The sequence below is a fragment of the Oenanthe melanoleuca genome, chromosome 4 (assembly GCF_029582105.1).
Source record: "Oenanthe melanoleuca isolate GR-GAL-2019-014 chromosome 4, OMel1.0, whole genome shotgun sequence".
Classification (NCBI taxonomy): Eukaryota; Metazoa; Chordata; class Aves; order Passeriformes; family Muscicapidae; genus Oenanthe; species Oenanthe melanoleuca.
This window is the reverse complement of record NC_079337.1, coordinates 33,709,322-33,726,594: the sequence shown is the minus strand read 5'-3', so window position 1 is coordinate 33,726,594 and position 17,273 is coordinate 33,709,322. Positions and strand designations below refer to the sequence as shown.

At 36.6% G+C, this 17,273-nt stretch overlaps 1 protein-coding gene across 4 annotated transcripts in view; it reads right to left on the bottom strand.

The window, feature by feature from the left end:
* The window catches only part of CLCN3 (chloride voltage-gated channel 3), a 62,071-nt gene that overhangs the window by 10,428 nt on the left and 34,370 nt on the right, over positions 1 to 17,273 (bottom strand). For all 4 annotated transcript variants that reach the window (XM_056489483.1, XM_056489481.1, XM_056489482.1 and 1 more), the window contains 8 exons: positions 12,871 to 13,028; positions 11,785 to 11,884; positions 10,008 to 10,195; positions 9,244 to 9,366; positions 7,725 to 7,931; positions 6,134 to 6,214; positions 4,415 to 4,960; positions 345 to 531 (listed from right to left, as the gene is read on the bottom strand). In XM_056489483.1, coding sequence (XP_056345458.1) covers positions 345 to 531; positions 4,415 to 4,960; positions 6,134 to 6,214; positions 7,725 to 7,931; positions 9,244 to 9,366; positions 10,008 to 10,195; positions 11,785 to 11,884; positions 12,871 to 13,028 — 1,590 coding nt within the window. The remainder of the gene's footprint in view (positions 1 to 344; positions 532 to 4,414; positions 4,961 to 6,133; positions 6,215 to 7,724; positions 7,932 to 9,243; positions 9,367 to 10,007; positions 10,196 to 11,784; positions 11,885 to 12,870; positions 13,029 to 17,273) is intronic.

The following is a 17,273-nucleotide window of genomic DNA, read 5'->3' as shown; positions in this document are numbered from 1 at the left end:
CCACTTCCTTCTAATACTTTTAACTGTACTTGCCACCGTAAATGCTCTACTTCATACATTTCAAGGAACTTATTTTTCTGATCAATGTAATAATGACATCTCTTGATACCAAAAAGTAGAGACTACTAAAATTTTCCTATTTCTCATCAATTTAGATTTCACATTATTCCTCAGATCACAGGGATTTGCAGGTCTTGTATAGAGATGTGAATGCATTTCAGAGGGAAGATCCTATAAATAGTCCTATAAAACTATAAAAACTGCACAAGTTTATATCTTCTTTCATTTTGAAATTATTTTTATATATTAAGAAATCAGATACTTATTTCTTATATTTTATTTACCTAAGCATGCAGCAGCACCAACCATAGCATAAAGACCAGGTGTAATACAGTCAGCTCCAACTTCACACCACTCCTTGAAAATGAACCAGTCATGATGGTAGTAAGCCAGCTGCTCCACTGCAATTCCTACAATCCTTCCTGCTATTGCTCCAATTGCCATACTAGGTATGAACAACCCAGATGGAACCTGCAATAAAAACGGAACTGTTGTCATGCTGCTGGGAACATACCTGACACAATGCTTAACAAGTCATTTTTTCTATTTTGTTTTTCTGAAAGAGATGCAAACACTCAAACTGTCAGGTAAAAACCATGTAAAGTGACCTTGGAAGGTTAGTAGAACTTTACAGAATGCTACTGATATCTCCAATTGACCTGATTAGCAGAAACCATTTTATGAGCATGTTTGTTTATATCTTACTGTGTTTAAGAGAAAACCTACTACTAATCCAGGACCACAGACTAGACTCAGTGCCAACAGCACAATTCTCTGCCATACACTGCTATAAATTAACTAAACAGGTGATTTTTGAAAGAGGTTTTGCACTATTATTGCTGTTTCCTATAAAATTTGTGTATATAGAATGCTAAACACACTATCAGAGAAAAAGGCAAGATAATCCCTACTGCAAAAAGTAGGTAATACAACAGGTTACAGAAAAAAAGAAGCTCCTTCTGTCATTTTAGCTACTTAAAATGTTTTTCTGCTACTAACTAAAGCCTTGCCACATAACCATGCCTGAGTAAAATATTACTGCAAAGTTGCTTTTATCAACAGTTTCATATAAAGAAATTGTTGTGTATCTTTTCTTCTCCTTATGAAGCTAATCTTTCCAAAAACATACTGGTACCTAAATGTCTCATTAAACTGTAAATGCCTGCTGCTTCTCCTCACAGAATTTGTTAACATCAAAATATTTTATACTGTGACTGAGGTACAGATGTGACTACAAAAAAGGAATAAAAATTTTACTTTGTCTAAATGCACCTCATCCCATCTTTTTGAAATAACACAAATACTGCATTCCTGCTATAACAAGACACATCATGTAATTTTCTTGTACCATACAGCTGTGAAATTTAAGTATTGTGGAATTCCAAACTATAGATTTTTGGTATTCAATAGTTGGTGCAGAAATGTATTTCAGAACTGTTATTGTTGTTAGTATTATTATATTTTGTCTGTATTTATGGTTGCAAAGATTTCTACAACAAACCAAGGAAAAGCAAACACAGTTTATAATTATTATTATTTTATATTTTGTCTATATTTGTGGTTGCAAAGATGATTTCTAACCAACAAACCAAGGAAAAACAAACTTTGTGTTAGACAGTCAGCAGCGTGGGTTTTGAGAAAAGGTTTAATAACCCTTAATTCCTATATTGAATTACCTAATATTTCAGTGTTTATAGAGGTAATAATCAGTGCTATCACTTTAGTCTAGTATGCAAATTGCGCATTTATACCACTGCTGTTATTTCTCACAATTAATTACACATCTAAGCCCTTTCCTAACTGTTAAAATCAATTTTCTTTCCTGAGTGAAATTCTTTCTTGGTGAACAATACAACAGTACCCTGAAAAAATCCCATATTTCTAATATAAAAGTAACTTAACAAACTTTTGAAACTGCCTCAGATCCTACTGTGCTAGCAGTATGCCACAGAAATTCAGTCTCCACATGGAAATTGCATCCAAATTGTTTCTGGTCCTTTGGTAATATAAGTTTTTATGCACTAGCTCCTTCTCTTCTTTCCATCATACATGGATAATGGTTACAAGTCTAACTGTAATAATGATTTTACAGGTCCATTTTTTCACATAAGCCTGTGAATCACAAATCACAAAGGGGAGCGGAATCTTCGCAGAGAAGCAGCAAGAGAAAACAGCTAAGTTTTTCCTCTTCTCAGCTTTCTTCTCTGGGGCTTGCTTTTGAGCAAGCTCAAATTACACTCCAGAGGAAAACATTTGTTCTGTGTCAAATACGTCATCTTTAGAAGAAGCAAGGATTAGGATTTGTGTACAACTTTCCACTTCTTTGGTAGTGCAGCAGTGTACCAGTCTTGTTCTGAGACAATACTGTAACTCCTTCCCACCGGTTGATCAGCATTTAGACACAGTAACTAATATACTGATAACAGGCACTACAGTACAGGTACAAAAGCATGGAAGAAGAGAAAAAAACCAAACCAAAGCAAACAAAAAAATGCCAAATCCCTGCCATATCACCCTCCTGGTAGTGCATGTCCACAGCAGTAATAGCAGGAATCACTTTGCCCCACTGGCAGCAGGTGGGTAGCTTTGCTTACCTCACAGGAAAACAGTTCCTGTGGGGAAGATGTGTGTTTGCAGATGGCTACAGCTCCAGGAACAGATATGGAGAGCCCAGAGGATCCTTTATAATGATTAAAATGACAATGTAATATTATTTATTTTATTTTTTTTTTTTCCTTTCTATTTTGAATTTGCTTCTTTTATAGAGATAAGCCTAAAGCAAATAAGTATCATCAAAGTAACATCCTCTTCTCCAGATCCTGGCTGACATTCTAACCATTCACATGCTTTAAATCTCCCAAGAAATTCACCCAGCACAGTTCCATTAATGACAGCAACATGACTGCTTGCCTACTGACAAAGTAATAAATATATTCTCACAACTTCCCAAAAATATTTCCACCATGCTGAAGTTCTGAGAGAATGAACCAAACCCATATGAAGTATAAGCTCTCCCATTCTGTAAACCAGTGAATTCTAATATGCAGTGTGACCTTGTGGTGATAACCCCACACAAAAGAGCCAGATGCACATAAACATGTGAATGGTAAAATTAATGTCCTAGATATAAATGAGACACAGTAGGTGAATACAAAACTAAACAACAGGTTGAAGCAGTCAGATCACAGAATACTGTCTGAATTACAGACCTAAGGAAGACTAGCATTTAAAATACACAGTCTAAGATTCCTCTTACTCACCATCATATAGAACATAACTTCACATACAACCTGTAACATCTTATAAAACATCAAAACATAAGAAACACAACATGTTATTGTTCTATCAGTTACAGAATAGTCAAGATTGAAGCTGCTGCCCCAGACTGTCTACCCCTGCTCAAGAAGGGTCACCTACAGCAGGTTGCCCAGGCTTGCCAGCAGTCAAGATATGAGTATTTCCAAGGATGTTCTCTGCACAGCATATTCCAATGATCAAAGAAAAGAAGTGTTTCCTTATGCATGCTGTTACATGGAACAGCACCTTAAACTGAAAAGTTAAGGCAAATTTAAACACAAATCTCGCTTAGTGAATACTCTACAGGAAGTTTGCATTAAGACACATACGATAATGATGTGGCTGTAAAAAATTATGAAGGGAGCCTGACAAGACAGAAAATGCTGAAGACATGGCAGTTATACATCATCATTCAGAAAACTGCCAAAGACTGGGGAGAATCTGAAGCCACCTCCAAAACAGATCTATGAAACAACTGGGAAAAACAAAAATTACTATGCTTGTAATGGAGAAGAAATTTCCATTACAGTCACAAACTACGCCCACTTTCTCATCACAACATGCAATACTGGAAAATACAGCAAAAGAAATCATCACTGTCTCCTTTTAACACCTGTAGTGATTACATTTATGTGAACAATGAGGAGAGTGGATATAAGAATTACCACCAAGTAGTGCAAGGGGTATTCTATTCTTCTATTCTTCTTCCAAGTTACAGACTAGGGAACCTGACTGGTTATGCTGAACTTTGGAAATTTTAGAAGCATCCCTTTTTTGCTGAATCAGGCCCATACAAAGAGCCATCCATCCACACTGTTACTGCTCCCTACTCCATTTAGCACATTTCTATTCAGCTGAACAAAGGGCTATTCTGAATTTAATTAAAGTTAATACTGTTTGCTACAAGACTTGCTTATTAACCAAAAGTAAAAAGACTTTTTAAAAAGGAATAACATGAAAAAAATAAACAAAGCTTCTAGCTTTGAGAGATGGGAAATGAGAAAGGTAATAATTAAATGATCATAGCAGGTAAGAGAGCTACTGCATTGCCACTTACCTTGATACCAAAAGTGAAGACTGTCATGATTATTTTAAATATGAGTGCTAAACACAACTGCCATATAGCTGAATAGACTCCAGTGCCTGCTGGACGGTCAGGAATATCGTCTACGATTTTGCTTGCATTCATATCATTTCTGTAGTCACAGAGCGAGGAGGATTCTAATGGCCCACAGTCTGTGAAGAGCTCCTTAATAAGCTCACTGGTGTTCAGCCTTGTATATGGATTAGGAAATGCAATCACAGCTGTTATTGCTGCAACAATAATAACCTCCAGGACAGGATACTTCCCAAATTTTGTAGATTTGCGTCGACGACACCATGCAATATTTGCTCGGATGAAAAATGCTCCCCAGAGCCCACCAAATACTCCCAGGAGAATAAAAGGAAGCAGTTCAAAAAGGTACCAAGGAGTGTGATATTCCACATAAAAAAGAACTAGGCGGCTATTACCAAAAGGATTGATGGACCTTAAAACAAATGCAGCTACTAAAGCAGCAAAAAACGATCTCCATAAAGTTTTCAGTGGAAAATAGTAACTGACCTGCAAAAGACAATACACCAGAATTATTAGTGATTCAATTAAAAACCTGGAAAGACAAGTTAATGATGTGATAGAACACTGTTGCTCACATGGTATAAGCTAAAAAAATTATTCCTATCACTTGGAGCACTGGCACTCCAGCAGATCCTACATTTTTAAAAAACTCAACAGCTCAGATTTAAAGGCAATACTACAGCAAGGTTGAAACTACTGCTGTTTTAAGACTATTAGGAAATGACATGCTGCAAATTATGCTTAGAAACTGCTCTGCTTTGTGTCCCTAATTAGCCTTCATGAGAACCAGATCATGCACTCTCACACTTTCTGCTAATATTCCTCTCCTTTCAACCTATATTGAAAGGTTTCTCACAGGTGTGTTATTTTTTAGAAGTAGGATTAAAACTAATAAAAAAAATATTAAAAGGTCTCAAAACAGAACATGCAATTTCATTCTTAAACCCCACATAGCCTGATTTGAATTGCAAGACAGTTTTCTACTGTATTTTTCTGGTAACAGAGGAATTCCTCAAAATCCCCTAAGAGTGTAACAAAATTATATGTGAAAGAATACTTCCCCTTCTTTTCAATTCAGAGATTTTTAGGGTTTTTGGGGTCTTTAAAAATGGCAATGATAGAAATATTCTTCCGTATTTTGAAAATACAATTAAAACTAATTTAGTATAAAGCATTTTTTGGAGAAAAGAATTTGTGTGCTTTGGGAGTAAGTTTAATAGCATATTTGCCCCTAATTATCATATTCAATTGTATTTAGTGTCTTAAGCCTAAGTAAAGTTTAAAAACTTGCTTTACAAAACAGTCCAATAAGTTTCTAAAGCCTTTTTCAAAAATTAAGAGCCCTATTTTTTTTTTTTTTCACAATGAACTCCTAGACTGAAAAGTTGCTGTGTCTCTTATCTGTATGTAAACTGTAATTATTAACAGACTCAGTCCTATTCCAGAATAAAATAATTAAGAAAAAAGTAAAGCTGACATTCATTCAAAAAAAGGAAAAAATATCTTTAGGATTTTGGTGGTACCAGGACTCTTTGAAATATGGGTCCAAAAATAATTTCCTTCTTAGGAGAGACTCCACAGCTTAAAGGAATCCGAGATTATTTAAACTAAGAGAGATTTTCTAAAGTATTTATTCTTCAGTGCCAACTCTCGACATACCTCCTCCAGACTGAAAAGGACTCCACCAATTGGGGCACCAAAGGCTACAGAAACTCCTGCTGCTGAGGCAGCTGACAACACCTGGAAAAGAATAAATGTGAGAGGGTTTGTTGCAGTCTATGTTGTAAACATGAACAACAGAATCTCAGTATAGCTACAAGCTGAGTCTGCTGATGATACCAAACTGCCATTGACTCTTGAGGGACAGGAGGCCTTGCAGAAGGATCTAGGTAGACTGAGGCCCTTGGCAATGATTAATGGGATAAAATCTAGTAAGTCCAAATGCTGCACAGCTAGGATGAAGTAACACCAGGCTCAAGGCTAAATTGGAAGAGAAGTGGCTGGAGAGCAGCCCTGCCAAAAGGGATCTGGGGGTGCTGGTCAATAGCAGCTCAATGTAGGTCAGCAGGTGTGCCCTGGAACCCAGAGGGCAAAACTCCATCCTGGGGTGCAGCAAGCACAGCACGAGCAGAGTGCTCTGTGCAGTTCTGGGCCCCCCCATATGTCAAGAATGTCAAATCCAGAGGAGGAAAACAAAGCTGGTGACAGGGATGGAAAGAATGTCTGAGAACTAGTTTGGAGAGAAGGAGGCTGGAGCAGATATTTCCCTGCAGCTCGTGGCAAAGCCCATGGTGACACAGGCTGCCCTGCAGCCCATGGAGGACCATGGCAGAGCAGATCTTCACCCTGCAGCCCATGCCAGAGCAAACTCCTGGCAAGCTTCTGGCAAGAGCCATGGCCTAAGGAAAAGGAGCCTAAGCGGGATCAGGTTTCTTGTAAGCACTGCAGCCTGTGGGTGATCCAGGCTGGGGCAATCCTGAATGGCTGTACTCTGAGGAAAGGACCATGCTGAAGATACCTGTGATGGACTGTCTCCCATGGGTGGGGCCCCACATTGGAGTATAGAAAGTGTCAAGAGGAAGGAGCAACAGAGACAAAGTATCCCCTTGTGCCATTTTGGGATAGAAGAGCTAGGAGTGAAGCTGCGCCTTTCAAGAAGCGGAGGCAAGACACACCTCATTTCTCACTACTCTACTATTGGCAGCCAAGTAACTTTCCTCAAGTCTAGTCTGTTCAGTCTATAGTGGTAACTGGTGAGGAATCTCCCAGTCCTCATCTTGACCTCTGAGCTTTTCATGTCACTCTCTCCTGCTCTCCCGCCAACACAGAGGGGTGAGAGAACTGCTTGGCCGATACCCAGTCTAACCCACCCCACTCTCATTAACAAGAGTGAACTGAAACAGGGCAAAAAACACTGTTGTCACTGGGAACACTTTGATCATGGGCTCAAGAGTACTCTGCTGTCCTCACAATTGAAGACACTCATCAATTACCAAAATGGAGAGACAAGCACGGAAAAAAAATTAAATAAAATCAAAAGGTCTCTGAGGTGGAAGAAACACAAACTGACTCTGCCATGGAAATTATTTACCTGTGAGAGTGCTGGAGATAATACATTGTTTTTAACATAATAAATAACTACTGATAATCACTAAACACTGCCCAAGAGAACAAATACCATCTTTTAAACAAATCAGTGTAAATGAACCAAAATTCAATACATTCTAGAAATGCTTTTTCAAGAACTTACCTCTCTTTTTTTAGCTTCATTTGTACTGTATTTTGGAAAGAGGTAGGAAAAAATATTCCCACAGCAGCAGGCAACATGTACCAAAGGACCCTCTTTTCCTAAACTTAAACCTGATGCAACAGCCAAGACTAAAGTAATTGTTTTTATCATCAAAGTCCACTTCCCCAAGTAACCTCTGATGATGAAGCCGCTCAAAATAGTTTTTATCTGGAAGAAATAAAAAACTGTATCTGTTACTGTATTCTTCAATTTTCAGAAAATAATTCATCCTTTAATTTTAGCTGCAGAACTTCAAAAGCCAGCTTTTTCAAATGACTTTGTCACACTTCAAAACATGTATCATTCAGATTGCCACAATGAGTCTATCTGCTTGCCAGAAGCTTTCCATTGCAACTTACTCTAAAACACATAATAACATAAAACTACATTATCAATTACATTTAGTAGAAAATTAACCTGCAGCAGCTTCTAAGACTGGATTCATTAGTATATGATGTAAATTATTGCGCAAAAGGCAGAAAATTTCCAAAGGAAAAATAAACCTGCAAAAACCATACTCAAGGTCATCTGCTGTAGCAATATCCCAACTTGCACCAATATCACTCGTTTTCTCTTCATGTCTTATCATCACTACATAAAAATCAACAGTAGATTTTTTCACATAAAGATAGAAAAGATCAGCCTATCTTCAGCAGAAAAATATTCCACTTGCCAAAAGTACCACTGTGCTTAAAAATGCTATATTATCAGCCTGGAAAATATGCTCACATGGAGTAAATAATATACAGCTATCATAGGAAAGCATGTCCATAAATAGGATGTACCAAAACACTTGGACAGCTGTGTCTAGATAGTAAGGATAGCTAGATTTGAAAACCAATTTAAGATGAAATTTCTTCTGGAATAATGGCACAGAACTACTCCAGGCTCAAATAGAGGCAGATAAAAAAATATTTACAAAAGAGCTGAAGAAGTGAGACTGACAAGAATTGATTTGACTTTGGATTTTTCTCTCCCATTCTGTGGATAGTAGCAGGCAGAAATTGTAAACAGTGAGTTTTTGAGGATATTACACATTTCAAATTGTGACTGTCCATTGGTTTGTGCTAGTTAAAGCAACTAAAGCCATTGCAACAAAAGATAGATTGCTCTATCAAATGACCCATATTGTGTCAATGAATCACTGCTCCCTTATCACCACAGGGATGATGTGGATTAGGGGAGGTGTAGAAATCATTTTTCAGAAGAATACTAAGCCAAATGCTTCCTTAAAAAGTGGTCCAGACAGAAGCAAAATCTACTAATCCACAAGATTCTTTTAAATTTGGTGTATTCTCTTAGAAATAATTAACACAATTACATGTTATCAATTTAAATACTTGTATTAATATATTTCTTCAAAAGGCACAGGGTGCTTCCTCTTGCCTTCCCCCGACCCACTAAGGCAGCAGTAATCTACACATTAATATGAAACACCTATAATATATATATATATATGTATATATTATTTAGACCTTACCTCAGGTATCCCTGAGCCACAGGCGTAAGGAGCAAATACCTTCACCAGAGAAACTGCTAAGAAGGCAAAGCTCAATGCCCAGAAAATATACATTATGTAGTTCATTATGTATGAACCTGGTCCCTAAAAGCAAAAATAAAAAGTCAGAAAACAGACTTGACATAAGAGCAAAATCACTACTTAAAATAATCCAGAAGTACTCTTGCTGCAAGTACATTTTGAGGCACAATAATTATTGCCAAGAGAGAGTTTTGTTTGAAAAGCATAAAGTCATGACACCTGCACATTAGAACAGACTTGGTTATAAAAGGTAGAAAGTGTTCTAACACTTCACCTTAAAAAGAAAAAATAAATACAGAACAGGTATATTTTTTAACAGCTAACAGCTGCTAAAATCTAGTGAATATTAAGCAAATCTTCCTTATTTAAAACAATTGTGGCAGAAAAAATAAAACAGATCTATTCTTAGTTATCAGAAAACACCATAAATGGATTTAATCTACATACAGCTATGATAAAGGAAATAAATTATTGCGTTAACAGTTCTATATTCTCTTAACTTTCTTACATTTGCAACACTCCAAGACCCCTGGCAGTTCTTGAAATACACATTGATTACACAATAATCTATTAATCAATTCAAATGCTGAAAAATGGCACAAACAGTACAACCCAAATTCTTGTTTAAAATCCTAACCTTAAGACCATTATTTTCCTTCCCTATTCAGCCAAGCTGTTGAACAAGACCATCAAAGAAAACTCACTTCTGCTTGCCCAATTATTAGTTCTGCCCATGTTTTCCACTGCGGACACTTATCTCTCTCTTCAAATGTGGTCTCATTGGAACCCCAACAACACTGTTCATGGTTAAACCACAAAGCACTAAGGCAAATGCCTTCCTTTAAGTCAGTCATCCAGTCAGCAGCGATGTCAATTAATCCTGCCAATGCCCCTGTTGTAGAAACAGTTTTGTATTAATGTTCTGGTAAACAGAAATAACACATAAAGCTAAAATGAAGGAATGTGCTTGTATCAATGGATGGAAAAAAATAAATAGACATTTAATATACTACTGATTTCCAGGATTATATTCTGTTTTCATTATGGTAAACCTAATATTTGCTGAAGAATTAAGTACTTTGTATATTTCCCAAGTTAAATGAGATATTTTTCCTTGCTTTTTTTCCCTTATATCACAATTCTCCAACGGTCCACTGAAACCAGGGAGTTAAGAGTAAAAAGAGAACTGTCACTTTCTTGTGATGGAGCAGTTTATATGGCACCAAGCCTGCTGGAAAGAGATGGAATTCACCTCTCTAAAAGGTGGAAAAGGATTCTAGCCCATGTGTTGGCAAATGAAAAGCAGTATTTCAGTAGAATAGATTTTCAACTAAATTAAGATCTCCTTGTGACTGAACTCAAGGTTGCACCATTTAAGATCCACTAGACATACAAGAGAAGGTATCTGAGACTGAAAAACCTATCAGTGCTCAAGACGAGAATTTGCTAACTTTGTTGCTCAGAAACAGAATAAAGGAATTTTAATAAACAGCAGCTTAGGGGGTTGAAAACACTACACTGCATGTTCCCACTGAAATGATCAGAAACAATTTCCACTAATTATATAATCCTGGTTTGTGCCTCCAGAAGTATATAAACATGCTGCAAACTTTGCATATATATTAATTTATATGTGATTTGTGAAAGTGATTATGTATATACCTAAGCAGTAATTAAAAAAAAAAAAAAAAAACAACATACTGTTACCATGCTTTTTAATAGGCATAGCCTTACTCTACAAGTAATTTTCCTAACATTTAATCTAAAATGTCTGTTTGAAATACTTTTTTTAAAAAAAACTGGGCACAGAGTTTGTGACTTTTCCTTCCTGCAGGCTTTAATCACTTTAAACCACACTAACAGAAAAAGCAGCAGCACTGCCTGACAGCTGGGCCACAAACTATTGGATGCTTTTAGTTGCAAAATTCATTCTAAAGTATGTTAAGAAGGCAATAGAGAATTGCAATATAGGTCAACAAACTCTACCTGTTAAAGACAGTATTTTCTGTGGAAGAACCTCTGTAAAGATACGACATAAACATATAGCTAGCATTCACTAATCTATAAACACATGCTTTACAAGGAAGTGTGCTACCAAAACTACACATATACAAGAGCTACTTACAATCAACACTTTCACAAGAAAACCTACAGGTAAAACCCAAAATTTTACAGAAAAGGAAAACATAAATCTTAATCACAGGATTAAAGAACATTGATAGTTTAGTAGATGGAAGTTCAGAAACACTTGACAAACTTTCTCTAAATTCAGTGAGGATTTTGGTTCCCATTTGATCAGTAAACCCTCACCTCAAAATGGTGAAGCCTGTAAATCAAGACAGTCAACTTTTTTCTTCCCTTATGGAATTGTTGTAGTAGACTGAGCCAGCTCTTAGCTGGGTTGGTGGAGAACAAAGGAAAAACACAATAGCTATGCTTGCTGACAAATATAAGAAAAGAATCCTTTGTGTTTTCATTTACCTGATGCCAAACCAGTTAATGTGACTACCAACCATCCTGACCATGCATCGTACAAACTTTTTGTCATCTCCCATGCTGATTCTTTCTTCTTGCTGTTAATCTGAAAAGAGAAATGGGTATGTAGAGTTGTATGTCCTTCTGTAATATGAATAATGAAAAAAAAGGAAGTATGACATAAAAATTGCATAGTGGAAGCTGCAGGCAAATAAACCCTCTCTTGAAATCACAAGTGTTCTGCTTGTATTTAGTGCTCTACATAGATAAATCAGCTTAATTATTCAGACATCAAGCAACTGACCAAGAAACATATTTGCTTAATTTAAAGAATTAAAATCCAGGAAATACATTATTAGGATAATTGAATACTTTCTATGGCACACACCTAAAACGTGAATTGTAACATTATTTCCCTCCTATAGATTAAATATTTTTGAACCTCAATTAAACTGTTAGCATACTAATAATAAGCTATTTCATACGATTCAAATTCCAAAACTTCTACTTCAAATATAAACATCTTTATCTTTAGACTAAAAAACACATAAAAGTAAAATAAAACAAAAAGTTTAAAAACTGCGCTATAGTACTTCTAGACAACTATTAGTAATGACATCAGAAGTTACTGTACTGAAAAAATTGCTATTCTTATTTTATCCTTATTTTTACTCTGTGCACTTAACTGCAGTGGCACAGACACACTTGTGTCAGTATAAAAGCAATATACATCACACTTTGCTTTTCTGTACAAGTACCACCAAAACCACTATTGTACTGCTACAAATACATCTACACTGGAAAATAGCCTTAAATATACTAGCATGCAAAAATTCAGTACTTTAAAAATATTATCTGGGTGACAGGGACCTATTCCCACTCTATTAAATTACTGCTTCCTTTCCAAGTTATAATAATGCTGCAAGACTGCAGGTATCCAACTAAGCAGTGCTTTTCAAACGTTATTCTAGTAGTTCTAGCTGATGTAACTATGCACAAATTTAAAGGACATGCATATATTTGTATGTGTTACTAAATCAGACCTTAACTCCAACATCCAACCAAAAAAGTACTGTTATTTATCTCAAGTACCCGTCTATGCCTTTCTCTGTCTTTGCACTTCTCTCGAACCCAGTCGATGGTATGGAAATCATCGTATGTTCCTACTCCAGGAATTGGCTCATCCAGAAGGTCCAGTAAATGTGTTGAACTGTTGATATTTCCTCCATTTGTCATTGTATAATGAGTTCCTGCAGTAGAGAGACACAGGAATCAATTAATTCTGCAATGAGTGAAGTATTCAAGCTATGTTCATAGCACAAAAACTTCTGAACAACTAATTCAGACACTTTCCATAATATGCATTTTATATTGTCATCTAGGTCTCTCAGTGTTGCATGCCATCCTTTTTACTGTCATTCAGCTGTAACTTAAATTTGTTAAATTTGATGTGTTTCCATCGGGTAAATAGGAATGTCTTAGTCAAATTATTGTTCTGTTTTGTGTACAGACTCCAGAAAAACTTTAATAGAAGCAAGTGGAAAGAAAAAGCAGCTTTGACACACATTTAACTTGAGGTTTATTTCAGTTTATGAACTACCAGAGGAAAATCTGTACAGAAACAAGCAAGAATGATTAGCTAGAAAGTTCACAGTACCTTCAAATGTTACCAGTTATTTCTAAATATACATTCTCCTGATTACCAATCTCTCCTACACAGATTGTAAATGCTGCTAAAAAGCAGCAAAAAGCCAAACATATACTCATATTTTGGTTTTATTTATCTTTTTCAGGTACATCACAGAACAGTCCTCAGTTATGAAGAATTGGAAATACTGTATAAAGAAAATCTCTTCTAATTTGTCATCACTAGCCAGTTTCTTCACAAGCAGCTATCAAAGCAACAGCCCAAACAAATATTTACTGCACTGACCAGAGTAAGAAGAGCAAGAGGAGTATTGAGAATTTTTCCATTTTCAGAAGCCATAAAAGAAAGTTGTATCTTTTTTAAGCTTTCAAATGTCATAAATTCTGTAATATATTGGCTTTTTTTTTTTCTTAGTTCTCACTTGTTTGACTAAGAACAAAATAATTTGCACAACAGTATATGGCACACCACAGTAATCTCTATTCATAAAGATATAGGCTCACGTTGACCAAGATTTCTACAGACACCTGTTCAGACAGACACCAGAACTCATTTCACCAGATTGATACTAAGCTGGAGGGTTGGTTTTTTTTGTTGTATTTGGGGTTTTTTGTTTTTGTTTTTTTTTAATTCCAGGCTTCTTTAATTGAGCTTCTTGGTATTGTCAGCAGAAATTTCCAACTAACCAGGAAATCAAAACTAACAAACAAAAAGCTTGTCAAAGGACCTACTTGTAAACTTCCAAATGCTACAAATGCTGAGTTCACCATCCTAAGCCCTCACAACAACTCATAATTAGATTTATACGTAAGTAAAATGTGCCTTTTCCCTTTACAAATGTGAATTCTCTCATCTAGAAGAAGCATTGTGACACCTGGCATTACATTCTGACCAAAGTGGTGCCTGAGTCATCTATTGTGTAAGAGGTCATGTTGATGCCTACTATATAACATATTGCTTATTTGGACATTTTCTTACTGGTGAAAAAACAATAATATAAAATTCATATTGAGACAAAATGCAATCTATAATTTTCAAGATACACAAACAACTATTATTACAAATTCTATAAAAATTGTCTGCAAATGTAGCAGACAGCTCCCCAGTAACACCAATACCATCCTCTTATGTGAGCCTGGCTGCCATCCTCAGCTTAATACTTTTTTCCCCAGTCTTTGCCATACAATTTCCCCCTCATCTATTTCCCATAGCTAAGCCCTGTAAATCTCTTCCAAAAGCTGCTACTAGTCTCTCTTAAGGCAGACGTAAAGAAGCATTACCTACGCAGCCATTAATAAAAGGCTAACAACAACAACAACAACAATTTAAATCAGATTTGCTAATAGAGGTGATTGTGAAAACCTTGCTTTAGGATAAGGGATTCAATTCTCTTGCCATTTCCAATTCTCTCAACTAGAAGTCTAAGATACAGGTCTGGCTAACTAAAAGGGTAAGGTGATCCTGTAGAAAAGATAATAACAAAATTCACAGTGTAATAACTAGTTTAGCTCTCAAAATGAAGACATTAACAGAATACATTATTAAAATACTATTTTTACATGAAATTAGCTTCCTTTTGCCAAGCAAGGGGACATAAATTAACCTTACCTACAGCTTAATTATTTATCTCCTACAAAGTTCCAATGTGATCACACAGCTTCCTGAACCTGAGTGAGTAGAGTAGGGCAAAAGCTTGTCTTTGCTCTGGAGGAGTTGGTTTTATGCCCTGCTACATATGAAGCAATATCAAACTACAAGGAGCATGCAATCCTATGCCACAGAAGGCAAAGGAAAGTTGAGAGTTATAAATGTATCACAAACATTAACATTATTTTATGCATATCACAAGGTGCTAAATTAGAATTCCCTCTTGGGGATTATAAGAGATGCCATCATCAGAGACAGCACTATATTTATTGCACCTGATCCGTAGCAGAACTTGGAGTAGACTAAGGATGGTCACTCTAGAGACAGTAAAAATCCCATTGAAACAATGTCAGGTTCCTACTTTGACAACAGTTGCCACCATACCAAATACTGGAATATAAGTGATTATAATGATGGAGAAGAGACACAAGAAAATAAGAAGCAGAAGAGGAGGTTTTGTTGAATACAGAGCTGCCATGAGTGCCTGATGCAATAGCTGAATAGCCTGAATAGATGTAATCTTGTACCAAGTGAGAAAACAGTGGTGAGTGTGGTAGAATGGCATCCTCAGGGAACCATGAAGAGGACAACTCTATAAAATCTGATGCTCTGTATCTAAGATACAGAAGTCTCAGATGACATTCTCCTGTCAGTATTATGATCTATATAGTAAGCAAATATTCTAAAGGAGATTTTAGAGAAATATACTTTTACTAAGACTCAACACTTTTTCAAGTTTTCGCTTCCCTTTCTACCCTTCCTTCTCTAGCTTTTCACATGAAAAGATGTTCCTTCCAGATATGAAGATAATGATCCTCATCAGCATAAACACACATATTCTCACTTTTTACTCCCAGTTCTAAAATGTCATTAAATGTATTTTCAACGCAATATTAAAACTCTTCCCAGAATACAAATATTTCATCATAACATTCTAACCATCAGGCAGGAAATCATCATTACACAGATAAAGATTACTTAGCAAACCTTCAGAAGTATTTCCTCTTCCTTTCTCTCCCTCTTTCCCAGTCCTCAAGTTTCAAGATGCTTTCTCAGGCTACATGCTTTTCAACAAAATAGAAGCAGTTTTGGTCTTAAAAAACCCAAGCACTTAGCATACAAGATGTATAAGCATAGCCTCTAGCTACATTAAGAGAACACTTCTGATATTCATATGAGGATACCTAAGCCATTTTGGAGCTGTAAAAAAAGTAAAGCCTTTTTGTTACACATGAGTTTGCTTAAGTTTTTATGAGACTGGAAGCTAATGGTAAAAGTGGAATGCAGAATTTTTATATTACTGCTATTCCAAACTAACCCATGTTACTAGAGAGAGGGAAACAGTAGTATATTGATCCTCTCAGAGGTTTAGTACAACCCATAAGAATCCTTATAAAGCAAACATAGTCTTCCCACACTTTGCAAAAATAAGGCAAAATCACAGAATATTTTAGGTTGGAAGGGACCTTAAATATCATTTAGTTCTTGGGCAGGAACATCTTTCCCTAGACAGTTTGCTCAAAGTCCCATCCAACCTGGTCCTGACCACTTTCAGGCATGGGCCATCTACAGTTTATTTGGGCAACTTGTTCCAGTGCCTCACCACCATTATACTAAAGAATTTTTTCCAATGTCTAATCTAAACCTACCCTCCATTTGAAGCCATTCCCCCTCTTGTAAATAGTCGTTCTCCACCTTTCTTGTAGGTTCCTTACAGGTGCTAGAAGAGAGCAATTATATGACCTCAAAACTTTCTCTTTTCCAGGCTGAACAAACCAAACCCTCTCAGCCTTTCCCCATAGGAGAGGTGCTCCAGCTCTGTGATCATCTTGGTGTCCCTCTGCTGGACTTGCTCCAACAGGTTGGTGTCCTTCCTGTGCTGGGGCCCCAGAGCTGGATGCAGCACTGCAGGTGGGGTCTCACCAGAGTGGGGCAGAGGGGAGAATCCCCTCCCTCGCCCTTCTGGCCACACTGCTCTAGATGCAGCCCAGGACATGTTTGGCTTTCCTGGCTGCAAGTGCATGTGGCCTGGTCTTGTTCAACTTCTCATCCACCAAGACCCTCTTGCACTTGATCTTGTTAAACCTCATTCCCATAGACTAACTTCTGGAGCTTATTCAGATCCCTCTGGATAGTATCTCGTCCTTCAGGAGTGTCAACAGCACCACTCAGCTTGGTGTCATCTACAAATCTGCCAAGC